The 16,590-nt window shown below is 35.1% G+C and overlaps 1 protein-coding gene across 3 annotated transcripts in view; it reads right to left on the reverse strand.

Annotated features, from left to right (window-relative positions):
• The window catches only part of LOC149793086 (biogenesis of lysosome-related organelles complex 1 subunit 6-like), a 28,849-nt gene extending 15,805 nt beyond the window's left edge, over positions 1 to 13,044 (reverse strand). The window contains exons 1-3 of one of the 3 annotated variants that reach the window (XM_089966984.1): positions 12,959 to 13,044; positions 7,735 to 7,865; positions 1,916 to 2,024 (exon numbers count right to left, since the gene is read on the reverse strand). In XM_089966984.1, coding sequence (XP_089823110.1) covers positions 1,916 to 2,024; positions 7,735 to 7,798 — 173 coding nt within the window. In that variant the 5' untranslated portion in view covers positions 7,799 to 7,865; positions 12,959 to 13,044. Of the gene's footprint in view, positions 1 to 1,915; positions 2,025 to 7,734; positions 7,866 to 11,594; positions 11,727 to 12,797; positions 12,936 to 12,958 lie in introns of those variants that run through there. The other 2 variants (XM_089966986.1, XM_089966985.1) reach the window with 2 other exon arrangements.
• Positions 13,045 to 16,590: the final 3,546 nt, after the last annotated feature.

Raw genomic sequence — 16,590 nt, forward strand, 5'->3', positions numbered from 1 at the left:
TTGTCAGACTGTAAATCTCCCAACCTGCAGAAGTAACTGAAATTGGTATCTTCCATTTCATCACAAGATCAACAGGTGCTGGAGCTCTGGTCCAGGTTGTTCATGCAGTGGGAGGAGGAGCCCAGAACTTCAGGGGACAAAGGTGGAAAACATCCTCAATGGAGGTTTGCAAGGGTGAATCTTCCCATGACATCAAAAACAGTGTAGAATTGATGACATCACTCAAGAACATGCAACATCTTCTTGGTTGCACAAGGTGAGGCTAAGGTCTCCTGTAATGCTTAAAACTTAGCTGGCAGAGAGTGACAAAGGCCGTCTGTGTGGAAGTATGTCATCAGAATCATCATGTTGAGATGGGTTAAGGGATGTTTGATCTATGTTATCAGTCTGTATGTCTGCTGAGCAAGAGTGAACTTGGCTGTTTGTTTAGCTCTTTCACTCACCGTTCTGCAATAAAAATATAGTTGAACCCTGATGAGGCAAGGCAGATAGGAGCTGCCAATAATGCTGAGTCCTGTGGTGGTGACTCGGGTGCCAGAGCTGTTTCGAAGTGTGCCATTGTCTGGCGCTTTGTGTCTGAAGAGTAAGGATTAATTTATCTCCCTTGTTCACCAGACATTCTCACACTGAGGAAAGGTTTAGCTGTGCATTTCTACTCTTTGCCCATAGTTCTATTCTGTTAGACAATTAGAGCAAAACATATAATGTATAAAAACATGCATGAGCAAGAAGCAACTGAGTAAACCGTGTATACAAAGCTTACATGTACTTGTCCAACCAAAGCAGAAGCAATATAGAAATGTACACAAGCATCTACATTACACACAAAACCCTTTACATAAAAGGAAAGTGAGGCACTGTCATAGATGCTTACAAGGTAGGTGTGACAATATCCATTATGAGACAATTACAAACATGGAAAAAGGCCCACAGGCCACCTGTTCAAGTAAAAGCATTGATGTTTGGTACCTGGACGATATGAATGCCTTGGAATTGAAACTCACTGATATGTACCCATTTGTAATGGAATTACACATATATTAGGGGTTTATATAAGTACTAGAGACTTACAAGTACATAAAATAATTACAGACGGAACTTAATGTGAAGTCGCTTAGGTACCCTGTGAAAGTACCTTAATGTGTGATGTTGACAAAGTGTTAGCAAGTTGTAAAGGCAGAATTCTGTCAGAATAGGAAGAGAAAAAGTTAGAAATATAGAATACTTTCCTTAGATGGGAAAAACTCCTCCAGCTGGTAATGGTATATCTTCCAAATAGATTCAAGCTTTTGTTAAGTGTCTCATGATGAGAGCATGTTTCTTGGCACAAGCAGCAGTAGTAACTGACAGGTTCATGGGTTTTGCCATCAATCCTTATACCTAAGTGGAGATCACTCTGCCTGACCACTACCTAGGTCGGCAGACAACTTTTACCTCCCTTTAGCTAAAAGTAATTTCTGGGAGGGCTGGATTTGTGAGGTAGTAGTAGTCTCCCTCAGGTATTATGATTGGGTAACACATTTAAAGAAGATGTGTGCTGCTGTGATGTGATTTGGATTTTAACGTAGCTTTAAAACAAATTCAAAGAAGAAACCATAGTACTGATACAAATATTGTTTCAGACAATGCATACTCACAGGCATACATTAGAAATTATAATTCCTGTTTCAAATAAAAAGGACATTAAATTTGGTAAATAAGTGTCTAATAACACTAAACAAGCCATGATGGATCAATGGCTAAGGGCTTAGATTCGTGACCAGAATGGTGTGGGTTTAATTCCACCATCAGATCAGCATGGATTGGCTACTGTGGTATGTCCTTGTACAAGAGACTTTATTTGACTCAGCATAACATGACCTTCAGGTTATTGCTGTGCCAAAATTATCAAAATATCAAACCAAACCAAACTTACAACACTTCATTTAATAGACTTTTTGACTTCTGCAAGTTGGGTAAAAACATTTCCATCACTCCATGGGCCATGCACTCAATTACTCTAGGATCCACTGGAACGCTGCTTTCTGTAAATCAAGTAAAATATTTCCATGAATGGACTTCAAGTCACCTTAGTTTGGAAGTTTGAAAGGATCTTGTATCACATGACTTTAACTTACAAGAAAGATTTGAGGTTTTGGGAGTTCTTACATTATAGAAGATTTTAAATGAAAAAAACAATTGACTAAGAAGTTATGTTTCTAAAACCATTTTGAAAACTGGATCAAGAAGTACACACAGATGGATGTACAGATGGACTTGCTAACAAGCTTGTCATGATGTACACACAGATGGATGTACAGATGGACTTGCCAACAAGCTTGTCATGATGTACACACAGATGGATGTACAGATGGACTTGCTAACAAGCTTGTCATGATGTACACACAGATGGATGTACAGATGGACCTGCTAACAAGCTTGTCATGATGTACACACAGATGGATGTACAGATGGACTTGCCAACAAGCTTGTCATGATGTACACACAGATGGATGTAGAGATGGACTTGCTAACAAACTTGTCATGATGTACACACAGATGGATGTACAGATGGACCTGCTAACAAGCTTGTCATGATGTACACACAGATGGATGTACAGATGGACTTGCTAACAAGCTTGTCATGATGTACACACAGATGGATGTACAGATGGACCTGCTAACAAGCTTGTCATGATGTACACACAGATGGATGTACAGATGGACTTGCTAACAAGCTTGTCATGATGTACACACAGATGGATGTACAGATGGACCTGCTAACAAGCTTGTCATGATGTACACACAGATGGATGTAGAGATGGACTTGCTAACAAACTTGTCATGATGTACACACAGATGGATGTACAGATGGACCTGCTAACAAGCTTGTCATGATGTACACACAGATGGATGTAGAGATGGACTTGCTAACAAACTTGTCATGATGTACACACAGATGGATGTACAGATGGACTTGCTAACAAGCTTGTCATGATGTACACACAGATGGATGTAGAGATGGACTTGCCAACAAGCTTGTCATGATGTACACACAGATGGATGTACAGATGGACTTGCTAACAAGCTTGTCATGATGTACACACAGATGGATGTACAGATGGACCTGCTAACAAGCTTGTCATGATGTACACACAGATGGATGTACAGATGGACTTGCCAACAAGCTTGTCATGATGTACACACAGATGGATGTACAGATGGACTTGCTAACAAGCTTGTCATGATGTACACACAGATGGATGTACAGATGGACTTGCCAACAAGCTTGTCATGATGTACACACAGATGGATGTACAGATGGACTTGCTAACAAGCCTGTCATGATGTACACACAGATGGATGTACAGATGGACTTGCCAACACGCTTGTCATGATGTACACACAGATGGACTTGCTAACAAGCTTGTCATGATGTACACACAGATGGATGTACATATGGACTTGCTAGCAAGCCTGTCATGATGTACACACAGATGGATGTACAGATGGACAGGACAAATTCAACATGCAATACTGCCAGCTGAGTTCTTCATTTCTGTTGATTTACAGTGAAAATTTTATTTTTAACTCTAACATAATGAATGCTATGATGAAACACTGTATTAAAAAAGTCAAATGATTACATTTCCCTATTTTGACTATAATTACTATAAAATTTAGTACTATTTAATATAAAATTATTATAAAATTTAGTTTTAATGAACAAATTTATTAACTCTTGGAGTCCATTTTAAATGGATTCTAATATACAACATTTTAATACTTGGAGTTCATTTAAATGGTTCCCAAATACAGTATTTAACTACTTTGAGTTCATTTTAAATGGGTTTCCATATACAGCATTTAAATACTTGGAGTTCATTTTACATGGGTTCCAATATACAATAGTTAAATCCTTGGGAGTTCATTTTACATGGGTTGCCATATACAATATTTAAATTCCTGGGGTTCATTTGAAATGGGTTCCCATATACAGTATTCATATTTGCTACTGTGATGTAAAGCTGCACTTCCAAGAAGATGGCATAATTTGAAAACTGTGCAAGCAATAACAAATACTTGTTACAATGTTTCCTAAAAATCAAATTTTAAAAATCTCTACCACAATGGTTCAGTGTGAAAAAGCAATGCATGTGATCGGCCCAAATTTTAACCAATTCATAATAAAACTTTACCAACCAACAACAGGCTCTATTTTTCAATTTCAAGATTTTAAAATCTGGAGTATAATTTCCTACTTCCAATGCCAAGAAAAATGTATAGCAGAAAGCCTTGAGCATCACAGCTCTGACTATGACCCAATATGAGGAGTACCATTACATACTGCCAAACATTTTTTGGGTACAAGGAACTTTGCAATTCTATTTACCATATACAAGTATCTGTATCCAAGAATCATATAAAACTCTGAATAATTATTCTGCATTTATACATCATCAAAAATCAACAAATTTGAACACCAGTCTAAGCTTGACCTTTGTCAATCAAAAATGTTTGTCTTTTCTCAACTTCAGCTAAAATCAATCATCTACTCCACTGGTTTACCAGCTATTCAAAATGAGAATGTTTATGTACTGATTTATCAGGGAAGCAAACTCAAACACAAGGGAATTTGTCTGCAACAAGTGCAGTACTTGCTGCACAGCAGGACACATTGGTGTCTGTGCCCATGGCAGGATGGCAAACATACCGCTGCAGTGAGGCCCTGACCCCAATTTCTACCTCCTCACTGGAAATTATGTTATGAAAAATAACATGTAAGACGTTTCTGAGTAAAGGTTTAAATTTCTGTTATGAAAGCAAACATTATATGCCTAGGGAATTTCTGAAAATAGTAAATCATGATAAGGAAAAATATATCATTTTTTTTTATATTTATGGTAACCGAATAAATAAGGAAACAATTTATGACTCCATCATCAAAAACATATCTAGATCTCTGAATTTTTAATTTGCATTTATATTAATTTACCCTGCATTTGCATTCTGTACACTGCAGTATATATTCACATATAAGGCTTAAATGCTTAGCTGACGCAGACCTGGGCAATGTAGGACCTAACTAGTCCTGGACCTGTGAATCAAAAATGAAATATCAGGCCCTGCATGAAACTGATGTATGAAATTATTTGTTCAAACATCTAACACAGACAAAATGTAACATCCTGGACGCCTAAATCAATATGCCCAATCTGTGGGAAAAATTCCACTGCGATTTCCATCGCCTAAATCAATATGCCCAATCTGTGGGAAAAATTCCACCGCAATTTCCATTGCCAATTATAACAAAATTCACATAGCTATGGAGTCAATGTTGAGGAGGAAAAAAAAAAAACAAGAGACTCAAGTGGGTTCACCAAGTTTGCACACCGTAATGGTTAACCATCTCACTAGGCAGGATTATGTAATATTGTAAGAACATAAGTCTGTGTGAGCCATCTTGCAAACTTGATATCTTGCAGACTTTAAATATCTTACAAAGAACATAGTCTAATAAAAGCTTTATTTTCCTTTAATGTCCATAGTCAATTGCTTACAATCAAAGTCATTCATGATCTTGGTGCTAAAAACCTATTTACCAAGTCTTGTAAAATCTGGATGCCAAATATAATATCTAGTTCAACAGAAGCAACAAGCTTAGCCATTCAAGATCATCTCATTGATCAAAATCAACAGGTAACACACACGAAAGATACATCCAGATCATCATTGTATTGGTCTATTGTTGCTGCTGTTGTTGTTGTTATAGGGTTTAATGCCATTTTTCAGCTCAAGATAGGCTATACAAGCCGACCAGTATAAATGTTGGAGGAAGAACCCAGGAAAACCATGGAAAGAACCACGGAACCACGAAAAGCTACTGGCAAGCTTTCTCATGTACCACATAGACCGAGCCTGAGACTCAAACCCACGCAGACAGAGGTGATGTGACAGTGATCCATAACAGTGAGCGCTTTAGACCACTTTGCCGCTTAGGGCCTCCTATCAGTATATTTGTCTATATGTCTATTAGTCAACTTATCTATTAGTCTATTACTCTATTTGTCTTATGTTTCATGGTCAGAAATCCCACTGTTGTAAGAAGCTCAGCCAACCTGATGCAAGATCTCATAAAATAATTAAAATACACATAATTAGATAATATAAGCCAACTTATCAAGTTTGACAACAAAAAAAACATTATCAGAAATAGTTGCTCAAATGTTGACAAGATCACCCAATCAGACACAAGAGGACCTCAATAACATGTGTGGATCAACACTCATAATTTTACCCATCTAATGTTTGAGCATTTAAGACTATATTACCAAATTTACTAACAATCCGATCAGAAATACAGTGCCTTGAGTAGTAAGAGCTCATCCAACTTTTGTGTTTGATTCTGGATCGAATGGATAGCCAGTGTGGGGTATAGAGCAATGGGGAGGTGTGCTTTGATCATGGCAATCTAAGTATGATCCAAGCAGGTGTGTTTTGAACTTTTTGAAGTTTCTTAAGTAGATATTGAGATGAACCAGACAGAACTGAGTTACAATAGTCCAGTCTTGAAAGTACTAATAAACACACAAGTGTTTTAGTGGCATCAACTGAAAGATATTTGCAAATGGAGCTGATGCGTCTCAGCTCAAGAAAGGCAGCCTTGCATATATTCATGACATGTTGGTGCAACGTGAGAGTACTGTCCAAATTGACACCTAGGTTTCGTACTGACTGTGAATTTAATGTTGGTGTTACTGATATTTATTGCTTGAAGTAAAGGATGTGACTGAGAAAGTCTTTGTGTCGTGATCAGAATGGCCTGACTGAGAAAGTCTTTGTGTCGTGATCAGAATGGCCTGACTGAGAAAGTCTTTGTGTTTTGATCAGAATGGCCTGACTGAGAAAGTCTTTGTGTTGTGATCAGAATGGCCTCATCCAACTGGATGAGAATCCCCTCATTTTAAGATTGGATGAGAATCCCCTCAATTTAAGATTGGATGAGAACCCCCTCAATTTAAGATTGGATGAGAATCCCCTCAATTTAAGATTTGTGGATCTTGTTATTTGTTTATGTCATATGAGTTATTTATTAAATGAGCCTATGTTTGAACTTTGGTCAAAGGTTTTTTAAATATGGCCTTTAGAGAGAAAACAAGGTCAGATATTCTGATCCAAGATTGCCTTGTGTTTGAAATCTTATTCATTATTGAATTCCTCTGTGAACTTAAAGTTTTATCAAAATTGGATCCGAAATATAGTCTTTAGAGTTGAAACAAGCTCAGCCAATGAGACAGATGATAAACATTATCATATTCATGGAACTCTTACTCAAATGTATCCGAGATCTTGATGATATAAACCTACATTCCATGTTTGATCTCACTGGATCAGAAACATGGTATCCAAAGTGGTAACAAGCAAATGTTGATGGATAGATGATGGATGCTGGACTATACCATAAGTCCATTTGACCTTACAGCCACGTGACCTAACAATACTAGACAATCATGGTGGAATCTGCAGGTAATATTTTTAAGAAAAGTATGTAAAACTACATACAACATAATCAAGGTTCTAAATGGGGTTGGTAGGATATGCAGCTTTAATTAACTGTGACCTGTATAAAATGACAGCGAATCAAAACCAGCCAGTCACCTGGTTATCAATGTTAAACATCATTTAAACTACATAAAAAACAATGATTTTCATGTTCTAAGAAAATAAATGTTCAGCTATATTAAAGACCATTACCAGATTCTACCACTCCATTGTCAAATGATGACTCTTTTGGAACAGTTTCAACAGTAGTTTCCATTTTATTCCCTCTTCTTTATTTCTAAGAATAGGAAAACCTGATAGGCAGCTTGCTTCAGTAGAATTTTCTGAAAAAAGAACAAGATGGCACAATCACCTAAGTTTGCATTTATGAAGGTAACCAAAGAAAAAACCAGAAATAAGTCAATGGCAAGCATTTTATACGTTTCCAATAAATGACTCTTGGGGTAAAGTCTGACCAAGGGGCAAGAAATGACTCTTGGGGTAAGGTCTGACCAAGGGGCAAATTTACTTTTGGGGTAAGACCTGACACAGGGGTCAATGCAGCAACACAGTGAATGTGTATTAGCCTCTTCATACCAAGTAATTGTGTATGTAGAATATGACAATGGGGGGGGGGATTTTGATATCTTCCACATTATTACCAGGATCAAGTCCTTTTACATGACCCAGAACATGCATTTGAGTGCACGTGTGAATTTAACTCCTTACGGCCATTAAATATATAGTACATGGCTAGTTGATAAATGTATACAGTACATGACTAGTTGGTAAATGTATACTGTATTCGACTAGTTGATAAATGTATACAGTACATGGCTAGTTGGTAAATGTATACAGTACATGACTAGTTGATAAATGTATACAGTACATGACTACTTGATAAATGTATACAGTACATGGCTACTTGGTAAATGTATACAGTACATGACTAGTTGGTAAATGTATACAGTACATGACTAGTTGATAAATGTATACAGTACATGGCTAGTTGGTAAATGTATACAGTACATGTCTAGTTGATAAATGTCTATAGTACATGACTAGTTGATAAATGTATACAGTGCATGACTAGTTGATAAATGTATACAGTACATGACTAGTTGATAAATGTATACAGTACATGACTAGTTGATAAATGTATACAGTACATGGCTAGCTGGTAAATGTATACAGTACATGACTAGTTGATAAATGTATACAGTACATGACCAGTTGATAAATGTATACAGTACATGGCTAGCTGGTAAATGTATACAGTACATGGCTAGTTAGTAAATGTATACAGTACATGACTAGTTGATAAATGTATACAGTACATGGCTAGTTGGTAAATGTATACAGTACATGGCTAGTTGATAAATGTCTACAGTACATGACTAGTTGATAAATGTCTACAGTACATGACTAGTTGATAAATGTATACAGTACATGACTAGTTGATAAATGTCTACAGTACATGACTAGTTGATAAATGTATACAGTACATGACTAGTTGATAAATGTATACAGTACATGACTAGTTGGTAAATGTATACAGTACATGGCTAGTTGGTAAATGTATACAGTACATAACTATTTTATATATGTATACAGTAAACGACTATTTTATAAATGTATACAGTACATGACTAGTTGATAAATGCATACAGTACATGACTAGTTGATAAATGTATACAGTACATGGTTATTTTATAAATGTATACAGTACATGGCTATTTTATAAATGTATACAGTGCATGGCTATTTTATAAATGTATACAGTACATGGCTATTTTATAAATGTATACAGTACATGAATAGTTGATAAATGTATACAGTACATGGCTAGTTGATAAATGTATACAGTACATGACTAGTTGGTAAATGTATACAGTACATGGTTATTTGGTAAATGTATACAGTACATGACTAGTTGGTAAAAAATATCCAGTACATGGCTATTTTATAAATGTATACAGTAAACGGCTATTTTATAAATGTATACAGTACATGACTAGTTGATAAATGTATACAGTACATGACTAGTTGGTAAATGTATACAGTACATGGCTAGTTGGTAAATGTATACAGTACATGGTTATTTGGTAAATGTATACAGTACATGACTAGTTGGTAAAAAATATCCAGTACATGGCTATTTTATAAATGTATACAGTAAACGGCTATTTTATAAATGTATACAGTACATGACTAGTTGATAAATGTATACAGTACATGACTAGTTGGTAAATGTATACAGTACATGGCTAGTTGATAAATGTATACAGTGCATGGTTATTTTATAAATGTATACAGTACATGGCTATTTGGTAAATGTATACAGTACATGACTAGTTGATAAAAAATATCCAGTACATGGCTATTTTATAAATGTCTACAGTACATGGCTATTTTATAAATGTCTACAGTACATGACTAATTGATAAATGTATACAGTACATGACTAGTTGATAAATGTATACAGCACATGGCTATTTGGTAAATGTATACAGTGCATGGCTATTTTATAAATGTATACAGTACATGGCTATTTTATAAATGTATACAGTACATGACTAGTTGGTAAATGTATACAGTTCATGGCTATTTGGTAAAAATATCCAGTACATGGCTATTTTATAAATGTATACAGTACATGGCTATTTCATAAATGTCTACAGTACATGACTAATTGATAAATGTATACAGTACATGACTAGTTGATAAATGTATACAGCACATGGCTATTTGGTAAATGTATACAGTGCATGGCTATTTTATAAATGTATACAGTACATGGCTATTTTATAAATGTATACAGTACATGACTAGTTGGTAAATGTATACAGTTCATGGCTATTTGGTAAAAATATCCAGTACATGGCTATTTTATAAATGTATACAGTACATGGCTATTTTATAAATGTATAAAGTATATGACCAGTTGGCAAATGTATACAAGTGCAAAAAATGAAAGAAAAAACCCACTAAATTCTGACACTACACTGCTTTGATGAAGGGTCATAAATGCACAGTTCTCAAGAGAATTTGTCTTTCATTAACATCACAGCCATAACATTTGTTTACACAGATCAACATCATCATGCAAACAGAAATATTTGTAAAAAATCCTGTTATTATCATTTGTGAATGAAAAAAAAGATACATACCATGAAAAAACTACATTTCACTAATTCTATTTTTTTATCTAATTAGTAAGTGCTCATAAAAATCCTTATCAGCTATTATGGCAGGGCAAAATAACTTCCCACAATAATACACATCAAGTCTGCTATTAAACTTGTGTTAGCCACTTGACTCAGAGCTGATAACTGTATCATTAAAACCATTTTGAACCATACATCATGTTATAAAGTTTTATAAGAATCTGTCACTATTGATATTCTGAGGTGCTTTTATTGTTTAATATTATAATTTGTAGACATCTGTATATAACATAATCAAATTATAAATCTCATAAATTAATCAGCATCCTGTTTAATATTTCTTAATTAAAAAAATTAAACATGTAATATGATTTTTTAGCTAATAAATAAGCAATTTTACTTTAACAGTAAAGTTTCAATTAGCTTTTAAGAGAATTTCAATATTTAACCTACTCTGACCAATTTATGATTTATAACATTGATTTGATAATGGTAAGAATTAAAATAAAACCATCTCCTGTAACATTATGTCTTTTGTCTATTATTTGCACTTTTAGAAATGATAGTTACAAAGGATCAAAGAGTTTTAAAGTTCCAGAAACAAGACAAAGAGTGAGGCACTGCATATATTCACAATGCTGATTAAGCACCAGAAAAGTCATACATTAAATCTATTTTTTTAAAACAATTTTATCATAATACAAACATAATTTTTCCCCAAAATAAGTGATTGTCTTTGTGGGTTTTTTTAAATTTGGCTCTAGTTTTAGTCATATTGCTATGATGCCTACAGTGTGGCAGTTTACAGTGATGTCTAACATTGGGGTATCATGCCTCAGATATATAGCACCATGCCCCACCCAGTCACATTCTTCTGGCACCAGGCTGAACAGTCCTAATACCAACCTCTTAATGCTGAGCACCAAGCACAGCAGCTGCTACTATCATTTTTATGTCCTTGGTATGACCTGGCTGGGATTCAAACCAGCTACCTCCAACATCCAAGGGGGGATACTCTAATCACTTAGGCCACTGGAGCAGTGAAGATTATCATAAATATAAGAAAAACTTTAGGATTGCTAGATTAATTTTTTAATGTAATTTGACAGGATGAAACAGACTTCTGTGAAGTGCATCGAAATGGATGATATACTATAGTATTAGCACACACCCCTCAGAGACGTCACCCTCAACCACCGATGTCCCATGCCCCACCTGCAACCACCTGTGTGCATCGGAATTTGGATTCCAGAGCCACATGCGCATCCACCATCAATGAGATCATGCACTTATCATCCTCAGCTCGAGAGACTACCAAGAAGATAGACAGCACACCCTCGCATTTGTTTGTAACACCCTACCAATTTTAAAACAGAAGGCATCAAGAATATAAATAGTGCACAGAACTTAGAAATTTCATTCACTGATTTATAATTTCTAACCTGACTAATACCAAGGGGTCCCTAACACTTTCAAAGCATTGGCATTTCCAATGTAAACAAGGAAACAGACTGCTCACTGTTGATTTCTGGATTCTAGAATAGTCTATTTCAGAACAAACTGCCAGCTGTGTCCAATATTTGCAAACGTCTAATTTTAATATTTGTACAAAAAAATATAATGATAAAGAAATAAGAACTCTTGTATACATGTGTTCCAAGAGATGTAAATCCAAAATTTACAGAATTATTGACATTTTCAAAGATGTGACCATGTTGCTATAGAAAGTCCCATTTGATTCGAAATGCTAACAAGTTGACAGTATTTGGGACCCCTGGCGAAAACAGTTTGAACTTATAAATCAGTGAATGCAATGACTAAACTTGTGCATTTTTTTATGATTGATGTCTTCTGCTTCTAAAATCAGTAAGGGGGTACTAAACAAACGGGATGGTGTGGGAATACTATACAGTCTTTACGACAGCTCGTTAAGTGAATATATCATCATTTGTTTTCTTTCCTTTAAAAAAAAATATAAAAAAAAAATTCTAATATAATGTAAGAAATGGCTATGAAAGAATTATATTTCTGAAAAGATGAGCTCGAGTGCATCAAAACCAAGGAATTCGTGTTGGTCTACATTCAAATTAGACCTAACGTAAGACGTACCACATTATAGTATTGTTTTGGAGAGCTACGACGTGAATGAAAGCGAATGGAAGTGAATTAAATTCCAAGTCTTATAAATCCCAGATCAAATACTGTAACGTTGAAGTGTTGGCATCATAAAATATAAAGAAATTATTTTTTTAGATAACTGATCAACATACAAAATGATGTTTCACTTCTTTAAACTTCAGCTTCACTTTCAACGCCCATTTTAACGTAAGAGTTACATCCCTTGGACATATAGCTATATCACTAAACGCATTGTGGAACAATTATTTACCGATCTGGCACAGATTTAGGAAACCAAATACGGTCACATCGCTTTTCATTTGCGCAAAGTAATTTGTTCCTCTAGATTTAAAATACATGTCAGCACGCTAGGTCAGTACCTCTCCAGTACCAACACAGTTATGTTCGCCAGATAAATTAGCAACTCCTGAGTACGGATACAATTAAGTTTGCGTGATAGGTCAGCAACTTCTCAATACGGATACATTTTTGTCAGCACGAAATACACTTCTCCAGGACGAATGTAGTTATCCAAGCAAGAATTTCACCTCTCCAGTACGGATTCAATTGTGTTAGCACAAAAGGTCAGCGAAATTTTGTTATTTAATTTCGAACATTTTTTGGACATATAGAGTTAATATTAGTGAAACTGACGTTGTTTCTTTTCAGTTCAACAAAAATAAATCTTCTTGATCTTGATTATTTTAGTGGTATTTAACATTGACACTGACGCAATGCACAAATTCTGATTTTACAAGAAGACTTTTTTCAGAAAGAAAAATAAAACATACTATCACACTAGAGTTGGGTAGGATGTTAAAGAGGAAATTCGCCCAAAGTCGTTACTTTAAATTCAGCATTTCTTCCAGGGTGTACGCCTTAAGTTAAACTGACCAATCGTAATCAGTCGTTCTAATTGTTCCCCGATGTAATTATTATTTCCTTCAGATTTTGAGAGCTTAGCGAATCTGAGAAGTACGACACATACCAACTTCTTTTTGTTAAATGACTATTCGACATGGCGTTCCCATTAAGTGGATACGGTTGGCATCTTAATGTTTACTTTCACAGGACAGCTTTGCGATGCCCGGGTCAATTCCCAATTAGCCATATATGCTGGCCTCTCCTTCTCCCACGAAATTTAACAACTGACACTGGAAAAGGTCGAAGTGACCCTTAACATAAAACCTTGCTGGCTTGACTGTACTAAACTTTTAATGCAAAATGTATTCATTTTTAATGTTCAATACTTATTCAAAGTTCGACACATTACAGTGTAAAACATTGTGTATAAAGTTGAGAATGAATGAATGAATGAATGAATGAATGAATGAATGAAATGGAACAAAAGAGCGAAATTACAAGTGAACAGTGCTTCATTCTAGAACCAGTCGTCGCGGTGAGCCATTTGGAAAAATAGGCGAAATAGCTAATTGCATCTGTTTATGACCCGTGTGTTATATTAAAGACTTAAATATAATAACATGCATATTTGCTTGTGCGCTTGAGTATATATTCTTGACTTTTCAGTCAATTTATGAACAGCATATAAGATACGAATGCTTGCTTCATAAGGACGTGTTGTACCAACAAACAAGAAAGAAACTGAAATCAAGCTACAATATTTTGCTAGGAATTGAAATAGTTTGATGCGTTCTTTTGGTAACAACCTGAAGAAAATAAGTAGTACAGTGTATTTTCTACAGATTAATAAAGCAAAGCGGTGATTCGATTGAATTCTTTGAGCAGCAGAGAGGGTGAACAGACCATAGAATTCCGACAAAACAAATAAAAAAAAACAAATAAAATCATCTCGTAAAAAGGTCCAGATTTTTACAAATTAACGTTTCCTTGAGATGTTTTATTTCTGTAATGACCGATTATACTAATGAAACCCCAGTTCGAAATAGTAGCTGAAAAATAAAGTACTCTACGTGTTTATTTATTCTTGTTTATTTTTTTGACGACCAACGTTGGTAGGTACCCTCTCTGCTGCTATTAATTTACCACCATACCAAGTTTGATGAATATTTTTCAACGCGTTCTCGCTGTCGTTTCTCCTCATCTGTTTCATCTTTATTTGCTCTATGTTTCAAGTAATATTCAAGTTCTGATGGTGGTTTTTCTATTTTTGGATTTATGTTCTTACTTTTTCTGTAATAGTTCATCAAACTTCTGTATCGATCTCCACCGCAATTTTTGCAAATCTGATATAATCCTCTAACGCCGTTGTTACATCCAACACAACTTCGTGGACCAGCATGAGGATTTTTCTTTATAAGATAATTATGTTTTTTACAATATTCTCCACGGCACCTTTTGTTGCATTTATTTATTGTTCTTTGAATTAACCACGCACAGTTGTTCATTATATGAACGATATCTTTTTAATTAAATTTACACCTCTTCTGCTGATATTAATTAAAAGATTGATATATTATATTAAAAAAATAATGGTACATTTGGAATCTCATACTGCAAGAATAGCTCGAGAACGATTAGAAGCAATTAAAAAATTTCTTCCTGTCAGAGACTCATTCAGAAAAAATCTGCAAGCGCAGCAAGAAGCACAAGTTGAGTACGAAAAAGAAACTAAAAAACTATTTAAGCCCATCACTGCAGCTACTGAGAAAGTTACAACTGTCATCAAAGAAGATCTTCTTCCGGTATCAGAAAAAATAGCAAGAAGAACTAAACAGGCAAAGAAGATTTTACGAGATCTTCCAACTGATATAGCTGCGGCTCATCCTCCACCTGTTGGTAAGGAAATACTTGAAGGCGTTGGAAAACTTCGTACTGAAGTCGCCGGCGTGAGAAAAGAACTTGCATCTAAATTCAAACCAGTAGAAGTAAACGCAGAATTGATTGCAAGATTTAACGATGGGGTTGTTGATGTTATTAGAAATACTGAAAGAGAGAAATTACCTGAGATGATATTAAATAATATATCTGATAAATCTAGTATTTTAAAAACCCGTCATGAAAAAATAAATGATGATAATTTCATTAAATGGATATATCGCGTATATTACAACAAAAAACAAGCTAGAGGTCCAGAATACGAAAGTCTTAATGAAGAAGTAAAACTTTATATGGAGAGACTGAAACAACTAGAACAAGAAGAATTCTTCCAGTATCAGCTTCCTCCACCTCTGCAACAAATAGAACAACAGCAATCTTCTTCGCCGCAGCAAATGTTGAAGTCGGAACTTAAAAAGGCTGAAGAGCTACTTAAAAAATCAGCAGAAAGATCACCCTTAAGACTATTTAAGAAAACAACAGAAAAAAGAGAACAGATGTTGGCAGAAAGGGATGATGATGATCCTCCGAGCGCTGTTGGAAGTGGTTTTCTGACTACATCGGAAGAAAACAATTTTGTTTGTCCTGATAATATTATCAATGACGTGTCACGGTTAGAAGTTCTCATAGGAGGAAAACGTGCCGGAAATAATTCACCAGAAATAATTAATGAAGCAGCTGATATTTGCCAGCGATTATTTCAAGGTGGTATCATGGATATTGGCGTTTACCGAGAACTTATCGATGAACTAGCTGATGACTAGTTGTTAGATAAATGGTAAATAAAAATAAGATGATAATACATAATAATCATCGCAAACCTGTACAGGTCAGAGCGGTAAACTCACGATTACCAATCTATAGAGCTACTTACGGAGATGGACTTGGTGATGTTATTCAGGGATTATTTACAAGGATAGCTCCAAAAGTAGCACCTGTTGCAAAACAATTATCGATGAAGGCCATTGATATTGTTCGTGATAAA

This window comes from Sinohyriopsis cumingii, chromosome 8 (genome assembly GCF_028554795.1).
Source record: "Sinohyriopsis cumingii isolate HCF-2022 chromosome 8, ASM2855479v2, whole genome shotgun sequence".
Classification (NCBI taxonomy): domain Eukaryota; kingdom Metazoa; phylum Mollusca; class Bivalvia; order Unionida; family Unionidae; genus Sinohyriopsis; species Sinohyriopsis cumingii.